At 40.7% G+C, this 20340-nt stretch overlaps 1 protein-coding gene and 1 non-coding gene across 6 annotated transcripts in view; both read left to right on the forward strand.

Moving 5' to 3' along the window:
• The window catches only part of KDM2A (lysine demethylase 2A), a 144678-nt gene that overhangs the window by 88685 nt on the left and 35653 nt on the right, over positions 1-20340 (forward strand). For 4 of the 5 annotated variants that reach the window (XM_063783124.1, XM_001172828.6, XM_016946467.3 and 1 more), the window contains 5 exons: positions 4746-4924; positions 12590-12696; positions 13103-13196; positions 14983-15136; positions 16530-16645. In XM_063783124.1, the coding sequence (XP_063639194.1) occupies positions 4746-4924; positions 12590-12696; positions 13103-13196; positions 14983-15136; positions 16530-16645 (650 nt within the window). The remainder of the gene's footprint in view (positions 1-4745; positions 4925-12589; positions 12697-13102; positions 13197-14982; positions 15137-16529; positions 16646-20340) is intronic. The other variant, XM_009423552.4, reaches the window with a different exon arrangement.
• LOC112204932 (small nucleolar RNA U13) lies at positions 18144-18250 on the forward strand. The gene has a single exon (XR_002938674.1). It is a non-coding gene; the product is annotated as a small nucleolar RNA U13 (small nucleolar RNA).

The raw sequence follows: 20340 nt of genomic DNA on the forward strand, positions 1-20340 counted from the left end.
CGAGACTTCGTCTCAAAAAAAAAAAAAATAAAAGAAAGAAAAGAAATTGTCGACCTGAGAAACAGCGAGATCTTGTATCGGCAAAAATTAAAGGATTAGCCAGGCATTGTGGCACGTGCCTGTAGTCCCAGCTACTCCGGAGGCTAAGGTGGAAGGATTACCAGAGTCCAGGAGTTTGTGGCTGTGGTGAGCTGTGATTGCGCCAGTGCACTCCAGCCTGGGCAACAGAGCAAGACCCTGTCTCTCCGCCGCCAAAAAAAAAAAAAAAGAAAAACGGTTTACACTTCAGTGAAAGAAAAAGAAGTTGCTATATCCACCCCAACCTTCAGCAACCACCACCACTCTGATCAGTCAGCAGCCCTCAACAATGAGGCAAGTTCCTCCACAAGCCAAGATTATGACTCACTGAAGGCTCAGATGATTGTTAGCATTTTTAGCAATAAAGTATTTTTAAATAAAAGTATGTACCTTGTTTTTTAGATACAGTGCTGTTGTACACTTAATAGCCTACAGTATAATGTAAATATATGCACTGTGAAACCAAAAAGTTTTGTATGACTTGCTTACTGGAATATTTGCTTCATTGCAATGATCTGGAACTGAACCCACAATATCTCCAAGATATGGTTATACTAAGTAGTCTGAAAATACAAAATAGTCTAGTAATAGTCTATAATACATAAATAATATATATTAATATTTTTAATTATATTTATTATCTATTAATTATTAATATATTATAAATATATTTTTATATAATATAAAATATATAATAAATAAGTAGTCTAGTAATAAAAGAATACCAGCCTGGGCAACATGGTGAAACCTTGTCTTTACCGAAAATACAAAAAATTAACTGGGATTGGTGGCATGCACTGTAGTCCCAGCTACTCAGGAGGCTGAGGTGGGAGGATCACTTGAGCCTGGGAGGCAGAGGTTGCATTGAGTCTAGATTGTGCCACTGCACTCCAGCCTGGGTGACAGAGTGAGGCCCCATCTCAAAAGGAAAAAAGAATAAAATGCTTTCCTCTACATTCTTTTTTTTTTTTTTTTTTTAAGACAGAGTCTTGCTCTGTCGCCCAGATCCGGAGTGCAGTGGTGCGATCTTGGCTCACTGCAACCTCTGCCTCTTGAATTCAAGCAAATCTCTTGCCTCAGCCTCCTAAGTAGCTGGGACTATGGCCGCGTACCACCATGCCCAGCTAATTTTTGTATTTTTAGTAGAGATGGGGTTTCACCATGTTGGCCAGGCTGGTCTCAAACTCCTGACCTCAAGTGATCTGCCCGCCTCGGCCTCCCAAAGTGCTGAGATTACAGGCGTGAGTCACCACACCTGGCCTCCCCTACATTCTTGAAGGAAAGCATTTACTTATTATTTCTTAAATTATGGTTAAATACAGGTAATATAAAGTTTACCATCATAACCATTACATTTTTTCTTTTTGCATAGAACATTTCATTGTCATGTACCCATTTTAAAGCATACCAGTGTCATCAAGTTTTTTCACAGTGTGCAACCATCACCACTATCTAGTTCTAGAATTTCATCACCCCAAACAAACTCCATACCTTTGAGCATTCTCCGTTTTCTCCTCCACTTAACTCCTGGCAACAACAAATCTACTCTGTCTTGGTGAATTTGTCTAATCTGTATATTTCATATAAATGGAACTATATAATATGTAGCCTTTTGTGTAGGCTTCTTTGATACAGTGTGTTTTCTTTTTTCTTTTTTTTTTTTTGAGACAGAGTCTCACTGTGTTGCCCAGGCTGGAGTGCAGTGGTGTGATCTCTGCTTACTGCAAGCTCCGCCTCCTGGGTTCATGCCATTCTCCTGCCTCAGTCTCCCGAGTACCTGGGACTACAGGTGCCTGCCACCACACCTGGCTAATTTTTTGTATTTTTAGTAGAGATGGGGTTTCACCGTGATAGCCAGGATGGTCTTGATCTCCTGACCTCGTGATCCACCCGCCTCGACCTCCCAAAGTGCTGGGATTACAGGCGTGAGCCACCACACTCAGCTGATACAGTGTGTTTTCTTGGTATATCCATGTTGTAGCATGTATTATACTTCATTCCTTTTTATGGTCGACTATTACCTTGTATGGATCAACCACATTTTGTTTATTCATATCATGGTAAACATTTGTGTTATTTCCATCTTTTAGCTGTTTTAAATAGTGCTGCAGTGAATATTTATGTACAAGCTTTTGTTTGAACACCTTGTTCAATTCTTTTAGATATATGCCTAGAAGTGGAATTGCTGAGTCACATGGTCGTTCTGTGTTTAGTTTATTGAGGAACTGCAAACCCAATTTCCGTAGCGGCTGCACCATCTTATATTCCCACCAGTAGATGTATGAGGGTTCCAATTTCTCTGCATTTTTTCTAGCACTCATTATTTTCCATTTTTTAAATTATAGCGATCCTAGTGGGTGTGAAGTGGTATTTCTTGGCAGTTTTGATTTGACAGTCACTTTTTCTTTTAAAATATGAAGTGTAGGTTCTGTCCATTGCCTTATATTATTAGTTATGTTTTACTAGTAATATATATATTCTGCCTTGTCTATTTCACAGTGGCCATATTCTTCTCTTGGGTATTATCTTCTATCTTTAACTAAACTATAAATTCCTTAGAGACAGGGTATCAGGTTCTAATGCTACCTGATATATCCAGCCAGGGCAGGTGTTTGTTCGTCTTACAAGGAAGACAATAGATATAAATTTTTTTTTTCTACAGCCTCGACCTCCTGGGCTCAGGTGATTCTCACACCTCACCCTCCCGAGTAGCTGGGATTACAGGCACGCACCACCATGCCCAGCTAATTTTTTGTATTTGTATTTGTATTTTTTTGTTTTGTGTGTGTGTATGTTTAATTTTTTTTTGTATTTTTAGTAGAGACGGTGTTTTGCTATGTTGCCCAGGCTGGTCTCAAACTCCTGGACAGAAGCTGTCTGCCCGCCTTGACCTCCCAGAGTGATGGGATTATAGATGTGCACCACCGTGCCCGGCCAGGCATACAATATTGTCAGCTTTTTATTTTCTCTCCCTTCCTTGACCACCATTTTCTGAATCTTTTAGCTTATGACTTTACCTCTGCATGGAATTGTCCCTGTTGAATCATCTCTTGTTAGAATTCTACTTATTCTTCTCCCTCTTTTCCTAAAGCCTTTTCTGATCAGTCTAATAAAAATATGATACTTCCCTTTTGTTTTTACTGCCGCTTGAGCACCTAGTTTGTATTAAACATTTTACTTTATCGACTTTAAATCTTCACAGTGGCCCACAAGGTGATACTCATTCTCCACAAGATATTAATGTTCAGAGAAATTATATAACTTGTCTAAGTAGTATAGGAGCTGAGATTTAAACTTAGGTCTCAGGCAGGTGCAGTGGCTCACATGTGTAATCCCAGCATTTTGGAAGGCCAAGGCGGGCAGATCAGCTGAGGTCAGGAGTTTGAGACCAGCCTGGCCAACATGGCAAAACGCTGACTTTACCAAAAATACAAAAATTAGGCAGGCGTGGTGGCACACGGCCATATTCCCAGCTACTTGGGAGGCTGAGGCACAAGAATCTCTTGAACCTGGGAGGTGGAGGTTGCAGTGAGCCAAGATTTCACACCACTGCACTCCAGCCTGGGTGACACAGCAAGACTGTCTCAAAATAAAATTAAAGAAATAAATAGGCCGGGCATGGTGGCTCACGCCTGTAATCCTAGCACTTTAGGAGGCCAAGACAGGCGGATTGCCTGAGCTCAGGAGTTTGAGGCCATCCTGGGCAACATGGTGAAACCCCGTCTCTACTAAAATACAAAAAATTAGGTGGGGTAGTGGCGTGTGCCTGTAGTCCCAGCTACTGTGGAGGTTGAGGCAGGAGAACTGCTTGAACCCAGGAGGTGGGAGGTTGCAGTGAGCCGAGAGCGCGCCACTGCACTCCAGACTGAGCGACAGAGCGAGACTCCGTCTCTAAAAAATAAACAAACAAACTTAGGTCTCTTTGACTCCAAAGCTATTGTTTTCTCTCCACTACTATTTTATGCTGACTCTTGTGGCCTTATGCATTTTGTTGTAGTTGTTATAGTTAACAAGAATCTGATATAGATTTTCGTGTCCATCCTGGTGTCTTTATCATTCTATAAATATTTGTGGAATAAATGAAAAGGGGACTTTGTTCTTCATGAACTAGGATAATTATCTTCATGGGCTAGGATATTAGCAACAGGTTTGCGAAATAGCCCTGTTTAACAAAAGAATATAAATTCAAAATCAGTCTGTTACCCACTAAATTATGAATACTTCATTCAAATTATGAGATAGATTAGGTCAACCTGCATCAAATCAGTATAGATCAGTAAGTAAGAGCTTGACTCTAGAGTGAGCCTGCCCCGGTTCTTTTCCTGCTTTGTTCTGTAAGTTACCTAACATCTGCTTTCTCATGTATGAAGTGGAGATTAGTATTTAGCATTTAGAATTGTTAGGATTAAATGAGACATTAGATAAAAGAGTCAACAACTGACTGTATAGTAAACATGCCTTAGGGAATAATTATTATTAACATTATCCATTGTCTTTCCCATTCTTTGTGATTTGATTATGATTATGTTGAGTGAGAACTTTTTCCTTGTGTGTTATTGAAAATAAGAAAGGACAGTATTTTTTCTTCTACTTTTTAAAAAATATTCTTACTATATTTAAGGATATTAGTGGCTCGATAGAGATGATCAGTGCATCTTTTATGGCAGGGAGTCGTCGCATGGTGGATGTCATGGACGTGAACACACAGAAAGGCATTGAAATGACCATGGCTCAGTGGACACGCTACTATGAGACCCCAGAGGAGGAGCGAGAGAAACTCTATAATGTCATCAGCCTCGAGTTTAGCCACACCAGGCTGGAGAATATGGTGCAGAGGCCCTCCACGGTTAGTGTAATCATTTTCTTCATATTGTCATTGTCACCAAAAGGGTTGTTTTCGGCTGGACGTTGGTAACTGATGCTTCTTATCCCAGCACTTTGGGAGGCCAAGGCAGGCAGATCGCTTGAGCTGAGAAGTTTGAGACCAGCCGGGGCAACATGGTGAAACCACATCTCTACAAAAAGTACAAAAAAAAAAAATTAGCTGGGTGTGATGGCACATGTCTGTAGTTCCAGCTACTCAAGAGGCTGAGGTGGGAGGATCACCTGAGCCCAGGAGGTTGAGGCTGCAGTGACCGGTGATTGCACCACTGCATTCCAGCCTGGGTGACAGAACAAGACCCTGTCTCAAAAATTTAAAATAAAATGCGTTGTTTTTATACTGGGAAATTTTATAACTTTTTGCACATATCAAGATTAAGCTGAAGGTAAACAAGACTATTTGACAAGAATAATTTGTATTTTTATAAAGATATATTGATATTGTATTTTGATAAGAATAACTGCATTTTCTGAAATCATAATAAATTTTAAAATTTAAAAATTTTTAAATTTATTATTATTAAAAATTTAATTTTTTTTTAAAGACAGGGTCTCACAATTTTGTCCAGGCTGACCTTGAACTCCTGGGCTCAAGCAGTTCTCCCACCTTGGCCTCCCAAAGTGCTGGGATTACAGGCGTGAGCCACCGTGCCTGGGCGTGAAATCACTTAATTTTATATAGGGCAGGATTATTCTGATTTGTATCACAGTAACTTAATGTAGGAACATTGACCTTTGGATGTAACGGAGAGGAATATTAAAATTCAACCTTGGGGCCAGGCGCAGTGGCTCATGCTTGGAATCCCAGCACTTTGGGATCCGAGGTAGGCGGATCACCTGAGGTCAGGAGTTTGAGACCAGCTTGGCCAACATGGCAAAACTCCCATCTCTACTAAAAATACAAAAATTAGCCAAGCGTGGTTGCATGCGCCTGTAATTCCAGCTACTCGGGAGGCTGAGGCATGAGAATCGCTTGAACCTGGGAGGCAGAGGTTGCAGTGAGCTGAGATCATGCCACTGCACTCCAGCCTGTGTGACAGAGTGAGACCCTGTCTCAAAAAAAAAAAAAAAAAAATTCACTCTTGACCAGGCATGGTGGCTCACATGTGTAATCCCAACACTTTGAGAGGCTAAGACAGGAGAATTGCTTGAAGCCAGTAGTTCAAGATCAGCCTGGGGAATGTCACGAGACCCCCAAAAATAAAAATAAACATTTTTATTATTTATTTATTTATTTTTTGAGGCCGAGTCTCACATTGTTGCCTGGGATATAGAGTGCGGTGGCACGATCTCGGTTCACTGCAACCTCCGCCTCCCCGGTTCAAGCAATTCTCCTGCCTCAGCCTCCTGAGTAGCTGAGACTACAGGCCACCATGCACTGCTAATTTTTGTATTTTTTTTGTTAGAGACGGGGTTTCATCATGTTGGCCAGGCTGGTCTTGAACTCCTGACCTCAAGTGATCGACCTGCCTCGGTCTCCCAAAGTGCTGGGATTACAGGCATGAGCCACCACACCGGGCCGAAAGGAACTATTTTTGTATTAGTAATCATGTTTATTTGATCATATGGAAGTATAGGAAGACAGGTGGTTAGAATTTAGCCTTCTTATTAGCCTAATGTGATTTGCTAAATAGGAATTTAGTGAGAGGGATGGGATGTAAGAATTCCAGTAACATTATTTATTTATAATTTTATTTTCTTAATATTTCTAGAATTTCATTTTATTATTATCATTATTATTAATATTTTTGAGACAGGTTCTCGCTCTGTTGCCCAGGCTTTAGTGCAGTGGCACGATCTTGGCTCACTGCAGCCTCCGCCTCCCAGGTTCAAGCAATTCTCCCACCTCAGCCTCTCAAATAGCTGGGATTACAGGGACACACCACCACACCCGGCTAATTTTTGTATTTTTAGTAGAGATGGGGTTTCACCATGTTGGCCAGGCTTGTCTCGAACCCCTGACCTCAGGTGATTCACCTGTCTCAGCCTCCCAAAGTGCTGGAATTACAGGTGTGAGCCACTGTACCCGGCCAATTTCCAGAATTTTAATTTAAAAATAACAGGATTGGCCACGCACGTTGGCTCATGCCTGTAATTCCAGCACTTTGGGAGGCTGAGGTGGGAGTATCCCTTGAGCCTAGGAGTTCAAGACCAGCCTGGTTAACATAGCAAGACCTCATCTCTACAAAATTTGAAAACTTAGCCAGGCATGGTGGCATGCACCTGTAGTCCTGGTTACTCAAGAGACCGAGGTGGGAGGATTGCTTGAGCCTGGGAGGTTGAGGCTGCAGTGAGCTGTGATCACTGTAGCCTAGCCAACATCGCAAGAATCTGTCTCAAAAAAATAATAAAATGATAAAAAATGTAAATAGAAGCCGAGCATGGTGGCTCATGCCTGTAATCCTAGCACTTGGGGAGGCCGAAGGCAGACAGATTGCTTGAGCTCAGGAGTTTGATACCAGCCTGGGCAACATGGTGAAACCCTGTCTCTATAGAAAAATTAGCCAGGCATGATGGCGTCCCCCATGTAGTCCCAGCTACTCAGGGGATTGAGGCAGGAGGATTGCTTGAGCCTAGTAATTTGAGACCAGTCTGGGCAACATAATAAGACCTTGTCTCTACTTTTGAAAAAACAAAACAAAACAAAAAAAAACTAAGCAGCAACAAGAAAAATAACATGATTGTAGCTATAAATGTAAAACTTGACCTGGTCAATACTTTACCATTATTAAGGTTGTGAAATGTCTCACTATTCCACATGAAGCCTTTTTTGTGGCATCCTGAATTTATTCACTCTGTCCCTAGTTTTAATGATAAAAATGTGACATCATTTTATAAAAATTAGAAAAATATATTAACATTAAAGGGCGGAGAAGAACCTATGAGAGGGCTCAGAAATAGAAAATTATTAAGAGAGCAGAGGCCACAATACTAATATCTTACAGGGACCTAAAACATGAAAGATTGAATGAGCTATTACCAAGCTCACATTCTAAAAGCAGGTAAGGTTTTTGTGACCTTGCTATGTAAGTAATAACGTTTATTTTGTTGATAGAATAAGATAGAAGACTTCATGTGGAATAGTCACACATTTCAAAATCTTAATAATGGAAAAGTATCGACCAGGTCAAGTTTTACATTTATAGCTAGAGGCCTGGCACAGTTGCTCACACCTCTAATCCCAGCACTTTAGGAGGCCAAGGTGGGCGGATCACTTGAGCCCGAGAGTTCGAGACCACTCGGGAGGCTGAGGTACAAGAATCACTTGAACCTGGGAGGCAGAAGTTGCAGTGAGCTGAGATGGTGCCACTACACTCCAGCCTGGGTGACAGAATGAGACCCTGTCTCAAAACAAACAAACAAACAAAAACATAGCTACAATCATGTTATTTTTGTTGTTGCTGTTTCTATTGGTAGAATTATTATTCCCCCCATAGTATATCCCTTCATTTATCTAGGTTTTTTCCAGTATATTTCACTAGTGCTTTTTTTTAAAAACCAACTTTATTGAGGTAAAATTGATGTTCAGTAAAGTGGACCCCCATTTTAAGTGTGCATTTCAGTGAGTTTTGACAAACATATTTATTCATGTAAGTAACCACCATAGTCAAAATATAGAAAATAAGCCAGGTGCGGTAGCTCACGCCTACAATCCCAGCACTCTGGGAGGCCAAGGCAGGCAGATCACTTGAGGTCAGGAGTTCAAAACCAGCCTGGCCAACATGGTGAAACCCCGCCTCTACTAAAAATACAAAAATTAGCTGGGTGTGATGGCGCACACCCGTGATCCCAGCTACCTGGGAAGTTGAGGTGGGAGAATCGCTTGAAACCAGGAGGCAGAGGTTTCAGTGAGCCATGATCACACCACTGCACTCCAGCCTGGGTGACACAGTGAGACCCTGTCTCAAAAAAAAAAAAAAAAAAGGAATATATATATAATAGCCTATTAGTAGTTCTTTTTTAATTTTTTAATATTCAAAAACTTAATCTTCATTTCTAAAAACTTAATCTTCATGTCTAAAAACTTTGATCTGTCACTTCTCACTTTATATCCTCAAGTTCTAACCTATTTGCATTTCTTAATCCTAGAGTTACATAATCTGTTTGTTCCCTGTGATCTTCACAACCTTCAGGGTTTGCCTATTCATTTATCAGATGCCTACCACATGCTAAGCACTGTCTAGGTACTAGAGATACAATGGAAAATGAGATCATTCTTGTTAGAGACTCAAAGAAAGACAAGAAAATATGCATTTATATAAACTATAGTATGAGCAGTGCTTCAAAAGTGAATAAACAGCCAGGCACAGTAGCACATGCCTTTAGTCCCAGCTACCTGGGAGGCTGTGGTGGGAGAATTGCTTGAGCCCAGGAGTTTGAGGCAGCCTAGGCAATGTGGCAAGACCCAGTCTTTTAAAATTAAAAAAATTGAATAAAGCAGGATATTGTGGAAGCATTTTGGAAGGATGACCTAATTTAGAAACTATAGGAGAATTAGGGGAAGCTCTTTGGAGGAAGTGGTGCCTAATGTTGACATAAAAGAAATAATGAAGCAAGGAGAGGGAGACCAGAATTACAGGCAGAAGGAATAGCATTTGTAAAAGTAGGTTCCGGGAGGTAAGAAGGGCAACTTTTACATGCCTATTATAGGAGCTAGCATAAAGTAGAGTTCTATGGTGAGAAGAGATTATTTAGTGCTGCCATTCCAGCAATAACTGAGAGGTAGATTTTAAAATGGCACAAATAATACATATTTGTTTGGTGATGGGGAAATAAGTTCATGGAAGGCCACGAGTTGTTTATGAATAGACTAGGTTCATGATATTGGACTTCTTACCAGTTTGGCCCTAGTTTTGTTGCAGAACAGATTATAACTGGGATCAGAGTATTTAGCAAAGGATCTATCCCAAGGCTAAAGATTAACCTAAGAAGAAAAGCACGAACATGTTACCACAAATTCTCTCTGTAGTCTGAAGATACCTAATAATACCAAAGAAAGGCAGGCAAAAATGACTGACTTTCTTGCTGCAATTAAGAAATTCTGCTTTCTGTGAATGAATGCGTGGTAAAAAAAAAAAAAAATACTCATATGTTCTGAACCCTTCCTCTCCCTATTCAGACATGGGAGCTTACAGCGTATTAAGCAAGTACTTTATTCATTATTCTGTTAAAGGCATTCCCATGGACAACACACAGGGATGGGAGATGGTGGCTACTACATTAAGAAACAGTAAATTTTATTTGAAGGAAAGAAAGGCATCCAGGGGTTATTCAATGTTCTGGGACCGGTGGATGCTTGGTTAAAATTGTTGGCTCCCTGAGCAGAAATTCTTTGAAATAGAACAGCAGGTTAACCTTAACCGTTGCTCCTCATCTTGTTTGTTTCTTCCATGTCAGTGGTGATGCTTTCTAAACACTCTCCCACAGTTAACATCTGGGTATCCTCTAGACAACTGCTTCATATCATGCACAACTGTATGCATTTGTCTCCATTCACATTATAAGGGAAGTAAGTGATCAAATACATAGATGTTGTTACAAAGCTTACCAGATACATGTTTTTTATAACCATAAGTTAGATATTTACCACATCAGCACTGTGCTGAATTCATGGTGGTTTGGCTCTCGAGTTTTACCTACCTGGAGTTCATTGGTTGAGTGTAGACACTTGAAGGCACAGGAAATGTTATAATTTAGTGTAAAATGTCGCATATTGCTTTCACTTCTCTTTTTTTTCAGCCAGTATTATTTAAAAGATTCCTGGCCGGGCATGGTAGCTCATGCTGTAATCCCAGCACTTTGGGGGGCTGAGGCTGGTGGATCGCCTGAGGTCAGAAGTTCGAGACCAGCCTGGCCAAGATGGTGAAACCCTGTCTCTACTAAAAAATACAAAAATTAGTTAGGTGCGGTGGCGGGTGCCTGTAATCCCAGCTACTCAAGAGGCTGAGGCAGGAGAATTGCTTGAACCTGGGAGGCGGAGGTTGCAGTGAGCTGAGATCACACCACAACATTCTAGCCTGGTGACAGAGCAGACTTCGTCTCAAAAAAAAAAAAAAGATTTCTGTATTCTCACATTATTTCAGAATTTTAAAAGTGTTTACATTTAATCCTTACAACATATCTTTGAAGTAGTTATCTTAGTTTTTTTGTGTTTTTGGGTTTTTTATTGAGACAGTCTTGCCCTGTTGCCCAAGCTGGAGTGCAGTGGTGATCGTAGCTTACTGCAGCCTCAAACTCCTGGGTTTAAGCAAACCTCTCATCTTAGCTTCACAAGTAGCTAGGACTATAGGCACATGCCACAATGCCTGGCTGTTTATTTTATTTTATTTTATTTATTTTTTGAGATGGCGTTTCGCTCTTGTTTCCCAGGCTGGAGTGCAATGGCACCATCTCGGCTCACCAGAACCTCCACCTCCTAGGTTCAAGCGATTCTCCTGCCTCAGCCTCCCAGGTAGCTGGGATTACAGGCATGTGCCACCATGCGCAGCTAATTTTTTTTTTTTTTTTTTTTTTTGAGACGGAGTCTTGCTCTGTTACCCAGGCTGGAGTGCAGTGGCGTGATCTCAGCTCACTGCAAGCTCCGCCTCCCGGGTTCACGCCATTCTCCTGCCTCAGCCTCCTGAGTAGCTGGGACTACGGGCGCCCGCCACCACACCTGGCTAATTTTTTGTATTTTTAGTAGAGATGGGGTTTCACCGTGTTAGCCAGGATGGTCTCGATCTCCTGACCTCGTGACCCACCTGCCTCGGCCTCCCAAAGTGCTGGGATTACAGGCGTGAGCCACCACACTGGGCCTAATTTTGTATTTTTAGTAGAGACGGGATTTCTCCATGTTGGTCAGGCTGGTCTTGAACTTCCGACCTCAGGTGATCCGCCTGCCTTGGCCTCCCAAAGTGTTGGGGATTACAGGTGTGAGCCACTGATCCCAACTATTTTTTTATTTTGAAGAGATGGGTTCTCACTGTGTTGCCCAGGCTGGTCTTAAACTCCTGGGTTCAAGTGATCTTCCCACCTTGGCCTTCCAAAGCTCTGGGATTGCAGGTGTGAGCCACTGTGCCTGGTCTATCTTAGTTTTATAGATGAGTTCGAGGGCCTCATATAGTCTTGAAAAGACATGACAGACCTGGAGCTTCTTATTCCTAAGCTGGTAGTTTCTATAGCACATTGTCAATGCAAGGCTATAAATCTATACTGGATTTTTTTCTTTTTTTGGGCTAACTTTTGGCATCTTAACTGTTCTAACAATGGTATATATTTTGCTGAGTTTATAGATACCTTCCAGACAACACCTTTTATTGGATTAAAAAATAAAACAAATTATATAAGTAGTGACATAGAAGAGAGTTCATAGTTATACACTATTGCATAATTAATGATTCCATTTTGACTAGTGCTGTCTTTACTATTATCATTTGATGGAATGATTAATCTTTATTCTCATATAACAATTATTTCTAACATGGTTGCCTAGTAATCCTAAGATTCGCCAACAGATTTTTTTAATTTGCTTATAATTAAATTATAGTTTTTTGTTGTGTATTTTAAGAAATTCTGCTTTTCTTGACTTTAAAATTATCTTTGACCCCAACCTTTCCCTTGGAGCCCAAGTGTTTCCTCCTTCTATTTAAAGGTGGATTTCATTGACTGGGTAGACAACATGTGGCCAAGGCACTTGAAGGAAAGCCAGACTGAATCAACAAATGCCATCTTGGAGATGCAGTACCCTAAAGTGCAGAAGTAAGTGATGCGCCCTGCATCTTCCTCCGTGTGCTGTGGGAGACCAAAGCAATAGCAAGGATTGGCTTCTCCCTTACGAGCTTTGCTCTGTGTCTTGAATGATTAAAAAGATGAATTATTTAAAGATGAGACTTTACAGTTCCACAAGGAAGAGTGTATGTGAGCATACCATAGCACACAACCACATGGTTAAAGGAAAAAAAACTGACATTTTAGTCAATACGGTAGAAAAAAAAAAACCTTTTTCTGATAATGTGATGACTTGAAAATGCATTACTTTTTCTCCTTCTGGAACTTGATTAAGTGGAAGATAAAGGGAGTATATAAGAGGAGAGTATGGCATTTTGGTGGGGCAGATGTACTTTTTTCCATCAGTACACTAATGCTGCTGCTTTTTTTGGGTCAGGTACTGTCTAATGAGTGTTCGAGGCTGCTATACTGACTTCCATGTGGACTTTGGTGGTACCTCTGTTTGGTATCACATCCATCAAGGGGGAAAGGTATGGTCATAGTTGTGATAGGGGTTGGAATCTGAAGTTGGTTGTATGACTTTGCTTCAGTTCATGTATACTTAATATACCCTGGAAATGAATCTGTTAGGGAATTGTCCCCATTCGTATCTGGAAAGAATTATAGATTAAGTTCACCTTCTTGGCTAGTGTTCAGTAGAAATTAGTATTCATCTAGTTCACTATCATTACACCATTGGCACAGCACTTAGTAAATCTCAATAGTCCTGTTTCTAGATTCCTGAATCAGAGTTCTCCAAATGAAGCCAAAGAAGTGATTTTAGAAGGACAAGATAATTTCTGTACTTGGAAGTATAATAAATAGTGGAAGGGAACACGAATTTTGGATAGATTCACTGTGAAATCAGCAAATTAAGATCTAAACCAACTTTCCCTCTATGTAGCCATTGGTCTGAAATATGGCCAAAGGAAGCCTTTAAGTCCTTTTTGAGGATGTAAACAGGTTTTGAAGGATTATCTTTATTCATTCAGTTATATTCCAGCTTGTGAAAATGCTTCTGAATGCTATATGAGAATGGAAATCTAGAATTAATACCCGAGGTTTATAGTATTATACTCTTGTTACTCTTTTTTCTCTTACTTGCAGTGAATGCATTTGTAAGAGAAAAGTAGGAACTAGAATGAGAATAGATAATGCCTTGTTTAAAACATGAGGTCTTGGCCAGGCATGGTGGCTCACGCCTGTAATCCCAGCACTTTGGGAGGCCAAGGCGGGCGGATCAGCTGAGGTCAGGAGTTCAAGACCAGCCTGACCAACATGGAGAAAGTGCATCTCTACTAAAAATACAAAATTAGCTGGGTGTGGTGGTACATGCCTATAATCCCAGCTACTCGGGAGGCTGAGGCAGGAGAATCGCTTGAACCCACGAGGTGGAGGTTGCGGTGAGCTGAGATCGCGCCATTGCACTCTAGCCTGGGCAACAAGAGCAAAACTCTGTCTCAAAAAAGAAACAAACAACAACAAAAAAACATGAGGTCTTGTCCGGGCACAGTGGCTCACGCCTGTAATCCAGCACTTTGGGAGGCCAAGGTGGGTGGATCATAAGGTCAGGAGATCGAGAACATCTTGGCCAGTATGGTGAAACTCCGTCTCTACTAAAAATACAAAAATTAGCTGGGTGTGGTGGCGCACGCCTGTAGTCCCAGCAACTCTGGAGGCTGAGGCAGGAGAATCGCTTGAACCCAGGAGGTGGAGGTTGCGGTGAGCCAAGATTGTGCCACTGCACTCCAGCCTGGACTACAAGAGTGAAACTCTGTCAAAAAAAAAAAAAAAAAAAAAAAAAAAAGTCTTAATCAGAACAACTATGTCTCCAAATCCAAAAGTCATTTTGTTTGCTTCAGATCCCTTTAAGCCCTGTTGATCTTAGTTACTACCTTGGACAAAACAACCTGAGCCAGTCTCTTGAAGATACTGTGCCTAATTAACTGTACTACTTAGGACTCTGGAAGCCAGACAGTCAGAGTGTTTAAGGGACTGCCTAGGTAATGAACTGAATGTCCCTCTTCTCTCCGAGTCCTGGATGGTGTATAGTCAAACCCAAGGGAAGCCTTAATGCTGTTGGATCAAGTGAAGGATAAGAAAGATCTACTGCCTTGGACCTTCTAGGGTTTACCAAATAGTCAAGTTCTATAGGCTGGGAAAATTGCTTGCCTTTCTTCTACCTGGTGGTCTTAATTTTGTACCTGTTTATCAGTTGAGGGAGACGACTGGGTCATGTCAATGGCTGTTAACAGACTAAAGTTTTTTAACTCACAGGTCTTCTGGCTCATCCCCCCTACAGCCCACAACCTGGAGCTGTACGAGAATTGGCTGCTGTCAGGGAAACAGGGAGACATCTTTCTGGGTGACCGGGTATCAGATTGTCAGCGCATTGAGCTCAAGCAGGGCTATACCTTCGTCATTCCCTCAGGTAAGCAAAAAAATTTAGCCATTTTTTTCCTTAATGAAAAAGAAATTGATGGATTACCACCAAGAATAGTTATGATGCTGGGCGTCTGCAGAAAACAACAGTGTTTCTTCCTGTCATTATGGAATAGATGCTGAGGTTTTGTTTGTTTTGTTTTCAGTTTGAAAAGGCAGTGGTTTTCCAATAAAGTATATAAGAATTGCCAGCAGAGGCTTTTCAGATATACACGTTTGGGCTCTGCATTAGCCCTAGTAATTTAGAATCTCTATAGATAGGACCTGTTCTGCAGGTGATACACAATCTATGTTGAAGAACTGCCTACTATTCTAGGGAATGGCTGTGAAGGCTGGAGTGCTCAGTCAGGGATGTTTTTGATCAAGTCATTAAATCAAAGTAAGTGCTTATAAAGATCACAGATTTTAGAGTCACAGACCTCTATTAGGATTCTGACTATGCATTTACCTGCTAGATACTACGCTTAGAGCAAATATTTAAATCTGTGTCTCATTTTGTTATAAGGAATATAAATGAGAACGCATGTAAACCAAGCTTATCCAACCTGCAGGCCACAGGCCTCATGCAGCCCAGGATGGCTTTGAATGTGGCCTAACACAAATTCATAAGCCTTCTTAAAACATTATGAGATTTTTTTTTTGCAATTTTTTAAGCTTGTCAGCTGTCATTAGTATTAGTATATTTTATTTTATTTATTTATTTATTTATTTATTTTGAGATGGAGTCTTGCTCTGTAGCCTCAGGCTGGAGTGCAGTAGCGTGATCTTGGCTCACTGCAACCTCCACCTCCCAGGTCCCAGTTCAAGCAATTCTCCTGTCTCAGCCTCCCGAGTAGCTGGGATTACAGGTGTGCACCACCATGCCCAGCTAATTTTTGTATTTTTACTAGAGACGGGGTTTCACCATGTTGGCCAGGCTGGTCTTGAACTCCTGACCTCGTGATCCACCCGCCTCAGCCTCCCAGAGTGCTGGGATTATAGGCGTGAGCCCCCGCGCCTGGTCATGTTAGCGTATTTTATGTGTTGCCCAAGCAATTCTTCTTCCAGTGTGGCCCAGGGAAGCCAAAAGATTGGACACCCCTGAATTGTAAACTATCTTGTACAGAGCCTGGTTTATAGTTGGTGCTCCAGTAAACGTTTATTATGTGCTAAGCATTTGATGTGCATTTTCTCATTTAATGCTCATGAGCAACCATAAGAGGTATTATTTATCCTGGTTTTATAGAGGAAATTGAGGCTTTGAGAGATTAAGTAACTTGACAAACCACTAAGAAGCAGAATCAGAGTGAAGAGTGTGATCTAGGGGTCTTGTACTAGTTCTCTGAGAGAGACTTACTGTAATGTGTGTTTTCAGCCACTGCCCTCTGTTCCCCTTCTCCTAGGCTGGATTCATGCTGTGTATACTCCTACAGACACATTAGTGTTTGGGGGCAATTTTTTGCATAGCTTCAACATCCCTATGCAGTTAAAAATATACAACATTGAAGATCGGACACGGGTAAGTAATCTTATATAACAGTTGCATGTGAAGAGGTTTACTCCAGTTATGATAGATGTTACAAGAGATTCACTGATGGTTTATCAAAACTTCCATTTTTCTTTCAGTTAAAATGCAGTGTTGACATTTTGGGAACACACAAAATTTTAAATTTAATTTTTTTTTTTTTTAAGACAGAACCTTGTTCTGTTTTCCAGGCTAGAGTGCAGTGGCGTGATCATGGATGATTGCAGCCTCAACCTCCCAGGCTCAAGCATCTTCCTGCCTCAGCCTCCCAAGTAGCTGGGACTCTGGGTGCACACCACATCTGACTAATTTTTAATTTTTTTCGTAGAGACTTGGTCTCACTGCGTTGCCCAGGCTGGTCTAGAACTCTTGGTTCAAGCAGTCCTCCCACCTCAGCCTCCCAAAGTGCTGGGAGGTGAGCCACTGTGACTGGCCAAATAAAAATTTTAACACGATTTACATACTCCGTTTTAGGGACTCCAATTCTGTGAGGTTTTTGGTATCTTGGATTTCTTTTTCTTTCCTTTTTTTTAAAATTTATTTTATTTTATTTTATTTTTTAGCCAACAGCATAGTGAATGGGAAAAAGTAACATTTTTTTCTTTTAATATTTGGGACAGAGTCTCACTCTGTTGCCCAGGCTGGTGTGCAGTGTCACAGTCATGGCTCACTGCAGCCTCAACCTCCCTGGGCTCAGTTGATCCTCCCACCTCAGCCTCCCAGGTAGCTGGGACTACAGGCACACGCCACCACATGCAGCTAATTTTTTTGTATTTTTTGGAGATGGGTTTTTGCTGTGTTGCCCAGGCTTGTCTTGAACTCCTGGGCTCAAGTGATCTGCCCGCTTTGGCCTCCTAAAGTGCTGGGATTACAAGTGTGAGCTACTGCATCCCGCAGTATCTTGGATTTTTATAAGGCCAGACATTTACCTCTGGTAATCTCTTGAGCCATGTGTTTCATTTTTATGCTCACAGAATTATTTGGTGTAATGGGGCTTATCAACCCAAATTTCAGAACTTTAAATTCATGTATCTTTTTCTACACTGATGACTATACTCAAAGCATCTTACTTTAATTATATAAATGTATATACTGTCTTTCTCAACTGGGGTTTCAAGAGAGAATTAAGCCCAAAATAAAATAATTTGTGTATCTTATTTTCTCATTTTTCTCTAGGATGATACACAGCTAATACCTTTCTAGATGCATAGAAAAAAGTTAATTTATTATATACAATGGATACCTTAAGGCAAGAGTTGACAAACTTTTCCTGCAAACGACCAGATAGTAAATATTTTAGGCTTCGTGGGTCATAAAGTGTCTGTTGTAACTGTTTAACCCTACCTTGTAGCATGAAATACTTAAACAAATGAGTGTGGCTCAAATAATATAAAATTTTATTCATAGACACTGAAAGTTGAATTTCAGATAACTTTAACATGTCACAGAATACTCTTAAATTTTTTTCAACCATTAAAAAATGTAAAAAACGATCCTTTTATAGTTCATGATCATGATTAGGTGTTCATGCACGTATGTGAAAGATGCCACCCTTGAACCTTGTTACTATTAATACGTCAGCACATTACCTGTCTGACCCGAAAAAAAAAAAAAAAAAGGTAAAAAACACTCCTAGTTCACAGGAATCATAAAAAGAGGCAGCAGGCCAAATCCACTAAGTGTTGTTTGCTGGCTAGCCTCCACCTTAGAGAATGAGAGCTTATTTTTTAGCAGAATTCTAATTGGTAAGGGCTGAATCATATATGAAAGTATAGATGATACTGGGATTAAACAGCAATTAGAATATTTGGGGGTTGTGATGTTTGTAAGTTACTCTCAAGTAGCTGAGCAGAATACTAAGCTAGTATGGAGATCAGCAAATGTGGAGAAATGTTAACAGTTGGAGAATTGCAGAGAAGAGTGTAGAACTATTAATGCTACTGCTCTTGAAACTTTTTGGTAGAATTAAAAGTATTAAAAATTTTTAAATAACAATTAATGAAGAATTCACAACTTTTATATGAATGGTCTTTTATATATTATAGGAATGGTCACTGACCTATGTACTGCAATAATAGTCAACCATTATGGTGCCTATTTTGCAACATTTATTTTGGTGTAGGAGTTACGTATCACTATACACATCATTGATATTATTGTTGGAGTTACAGGAATTGCCCTACTAGTAGAATTAAGAGAGGAAGCCAGTGCTTCTTCAACACATTTTATAAAAGTACATTTCTTTTTATTTGTTAAGAGTAACAAAAGTACAGTTCAGGCACAGGGGCTCATACCTGTAATTCCAACCCTTTGAGAGCCCAAAGTGGGAGGATTATGTGAAGCAAGGAGTTTGAGACTCTCCTGGGCAACAAAGCTGGGTGTGGTGGTGCATGCCTGTAATCCTAGCTAGCTACTGGGGAGGCTGAGGTGAGAGGATTGCTTGAACCTAGGAGTTCCAGGTTGCAGTGAGCTATGTTGGTGCCACTGTACTCCAGCCTGGGTGGAAGAGTGAGACACAGTCTGTTAATTAAAAAAAAAAAAGATGTCTATTCTAAAATAGGTAAATATTCTAAAATAGGGAAAATGTTTCAAAAGAAAAAAAATGTATAATTCCATAGTAAAATACTCCCGTTTAACTCTGTCATTCTTAGAGGTAATTATGTACCCATTCTAAGATTCAGTCTGAAAATTGGTTTTTAGAATGCGTTCCCTTTTTATGGTTAAAGATGACTCTTACACCTGGGTCTTATACACTGGTTCAGTTTCAGCGAAGAAAAGGAAAGTATATATTCAGTAACATAAAGTGAGCACCTTATCCCCTGCATGAAGAGTTTTCTACGTAAAGAGAAGAAAAATAAGGGAAAAAAAAAAAAAGGCCAGGCACAGTGGCTCACACCTGTAATCCCAACACTTTGGGAGGCTAGGCAGGCAGATTACCTGAGGTCAGGAAGTTGAGACCAGCCTGAGCAACATGAAGAAACCCTGTCTCTACTAAAAATACAAAATTAGCCAGGTGTGGTGGCACATGCCTGTAATCCCAGCTACTCAGGAGGCTGAGGCAGGAAAATCGCTTGAACCTGGGAGGCGGAGGTTGCAGTGAGCCAAGATCGTGCCATTGCACTCCAGCCTGGGCGACAAGAATGAAACTCCATCTAAAAAAAAAAAAAAAAAAAATTATTTCCAAAAAATGCTAACCCAGTCTTAGAAATTGATATGCGGCATAAGTAAAAAGCAATGGGGTCAGGTTGGGTATGTGGTATCTCTTGGCTATAATTAATACAGTCTTATAAGTTACGAGTAAAAACTCAAAATTTTAATGCCTGTATTTCATATTTTCTTCCTTTTTTCTTTCTTATTTATTTATTTATTTATTTATTTTTGACACAGGGTCTCACTCTGTCACCCAGGCTGGAGTGCAGTAGCATGATCTCAGCTCATTGCAGCCTCAACCTCGTAGGCTCAAGTGATCCTTCTGCCTCAGCCTCCTGAGTAGCTGGGACCACAGACGCACACCACCACACCTGGCTAGTTTTTTTATTTTTATTTTTTTGTAGAAATGAGGTTTTACTATGCTGCCCAGGCTCGTCTCAAACTCCTGGGCTCAAGCAGTCCTCCAGCCTCAGGCCCCCAAAGCCTTGGGACCACGGGCGTGAGCCACTATGCCCAGACTCTTCTTTTTTTTAAACTGT

Source organism: Pan troglodytes, chromosome 9 (genome assembly GCF_028858775.2).
Source record: "Pan troglodytes isolate AG18354 chromosome 9, NHGRI_mPanTro3-v2.0_pri, whole genome shotgun sequence".
Taxonomy (NCBI): Eukaryota; Metazoa; Chordata; class Mammalia; order Primates; family Hominidae; genus Pan; species Pan troglodytes.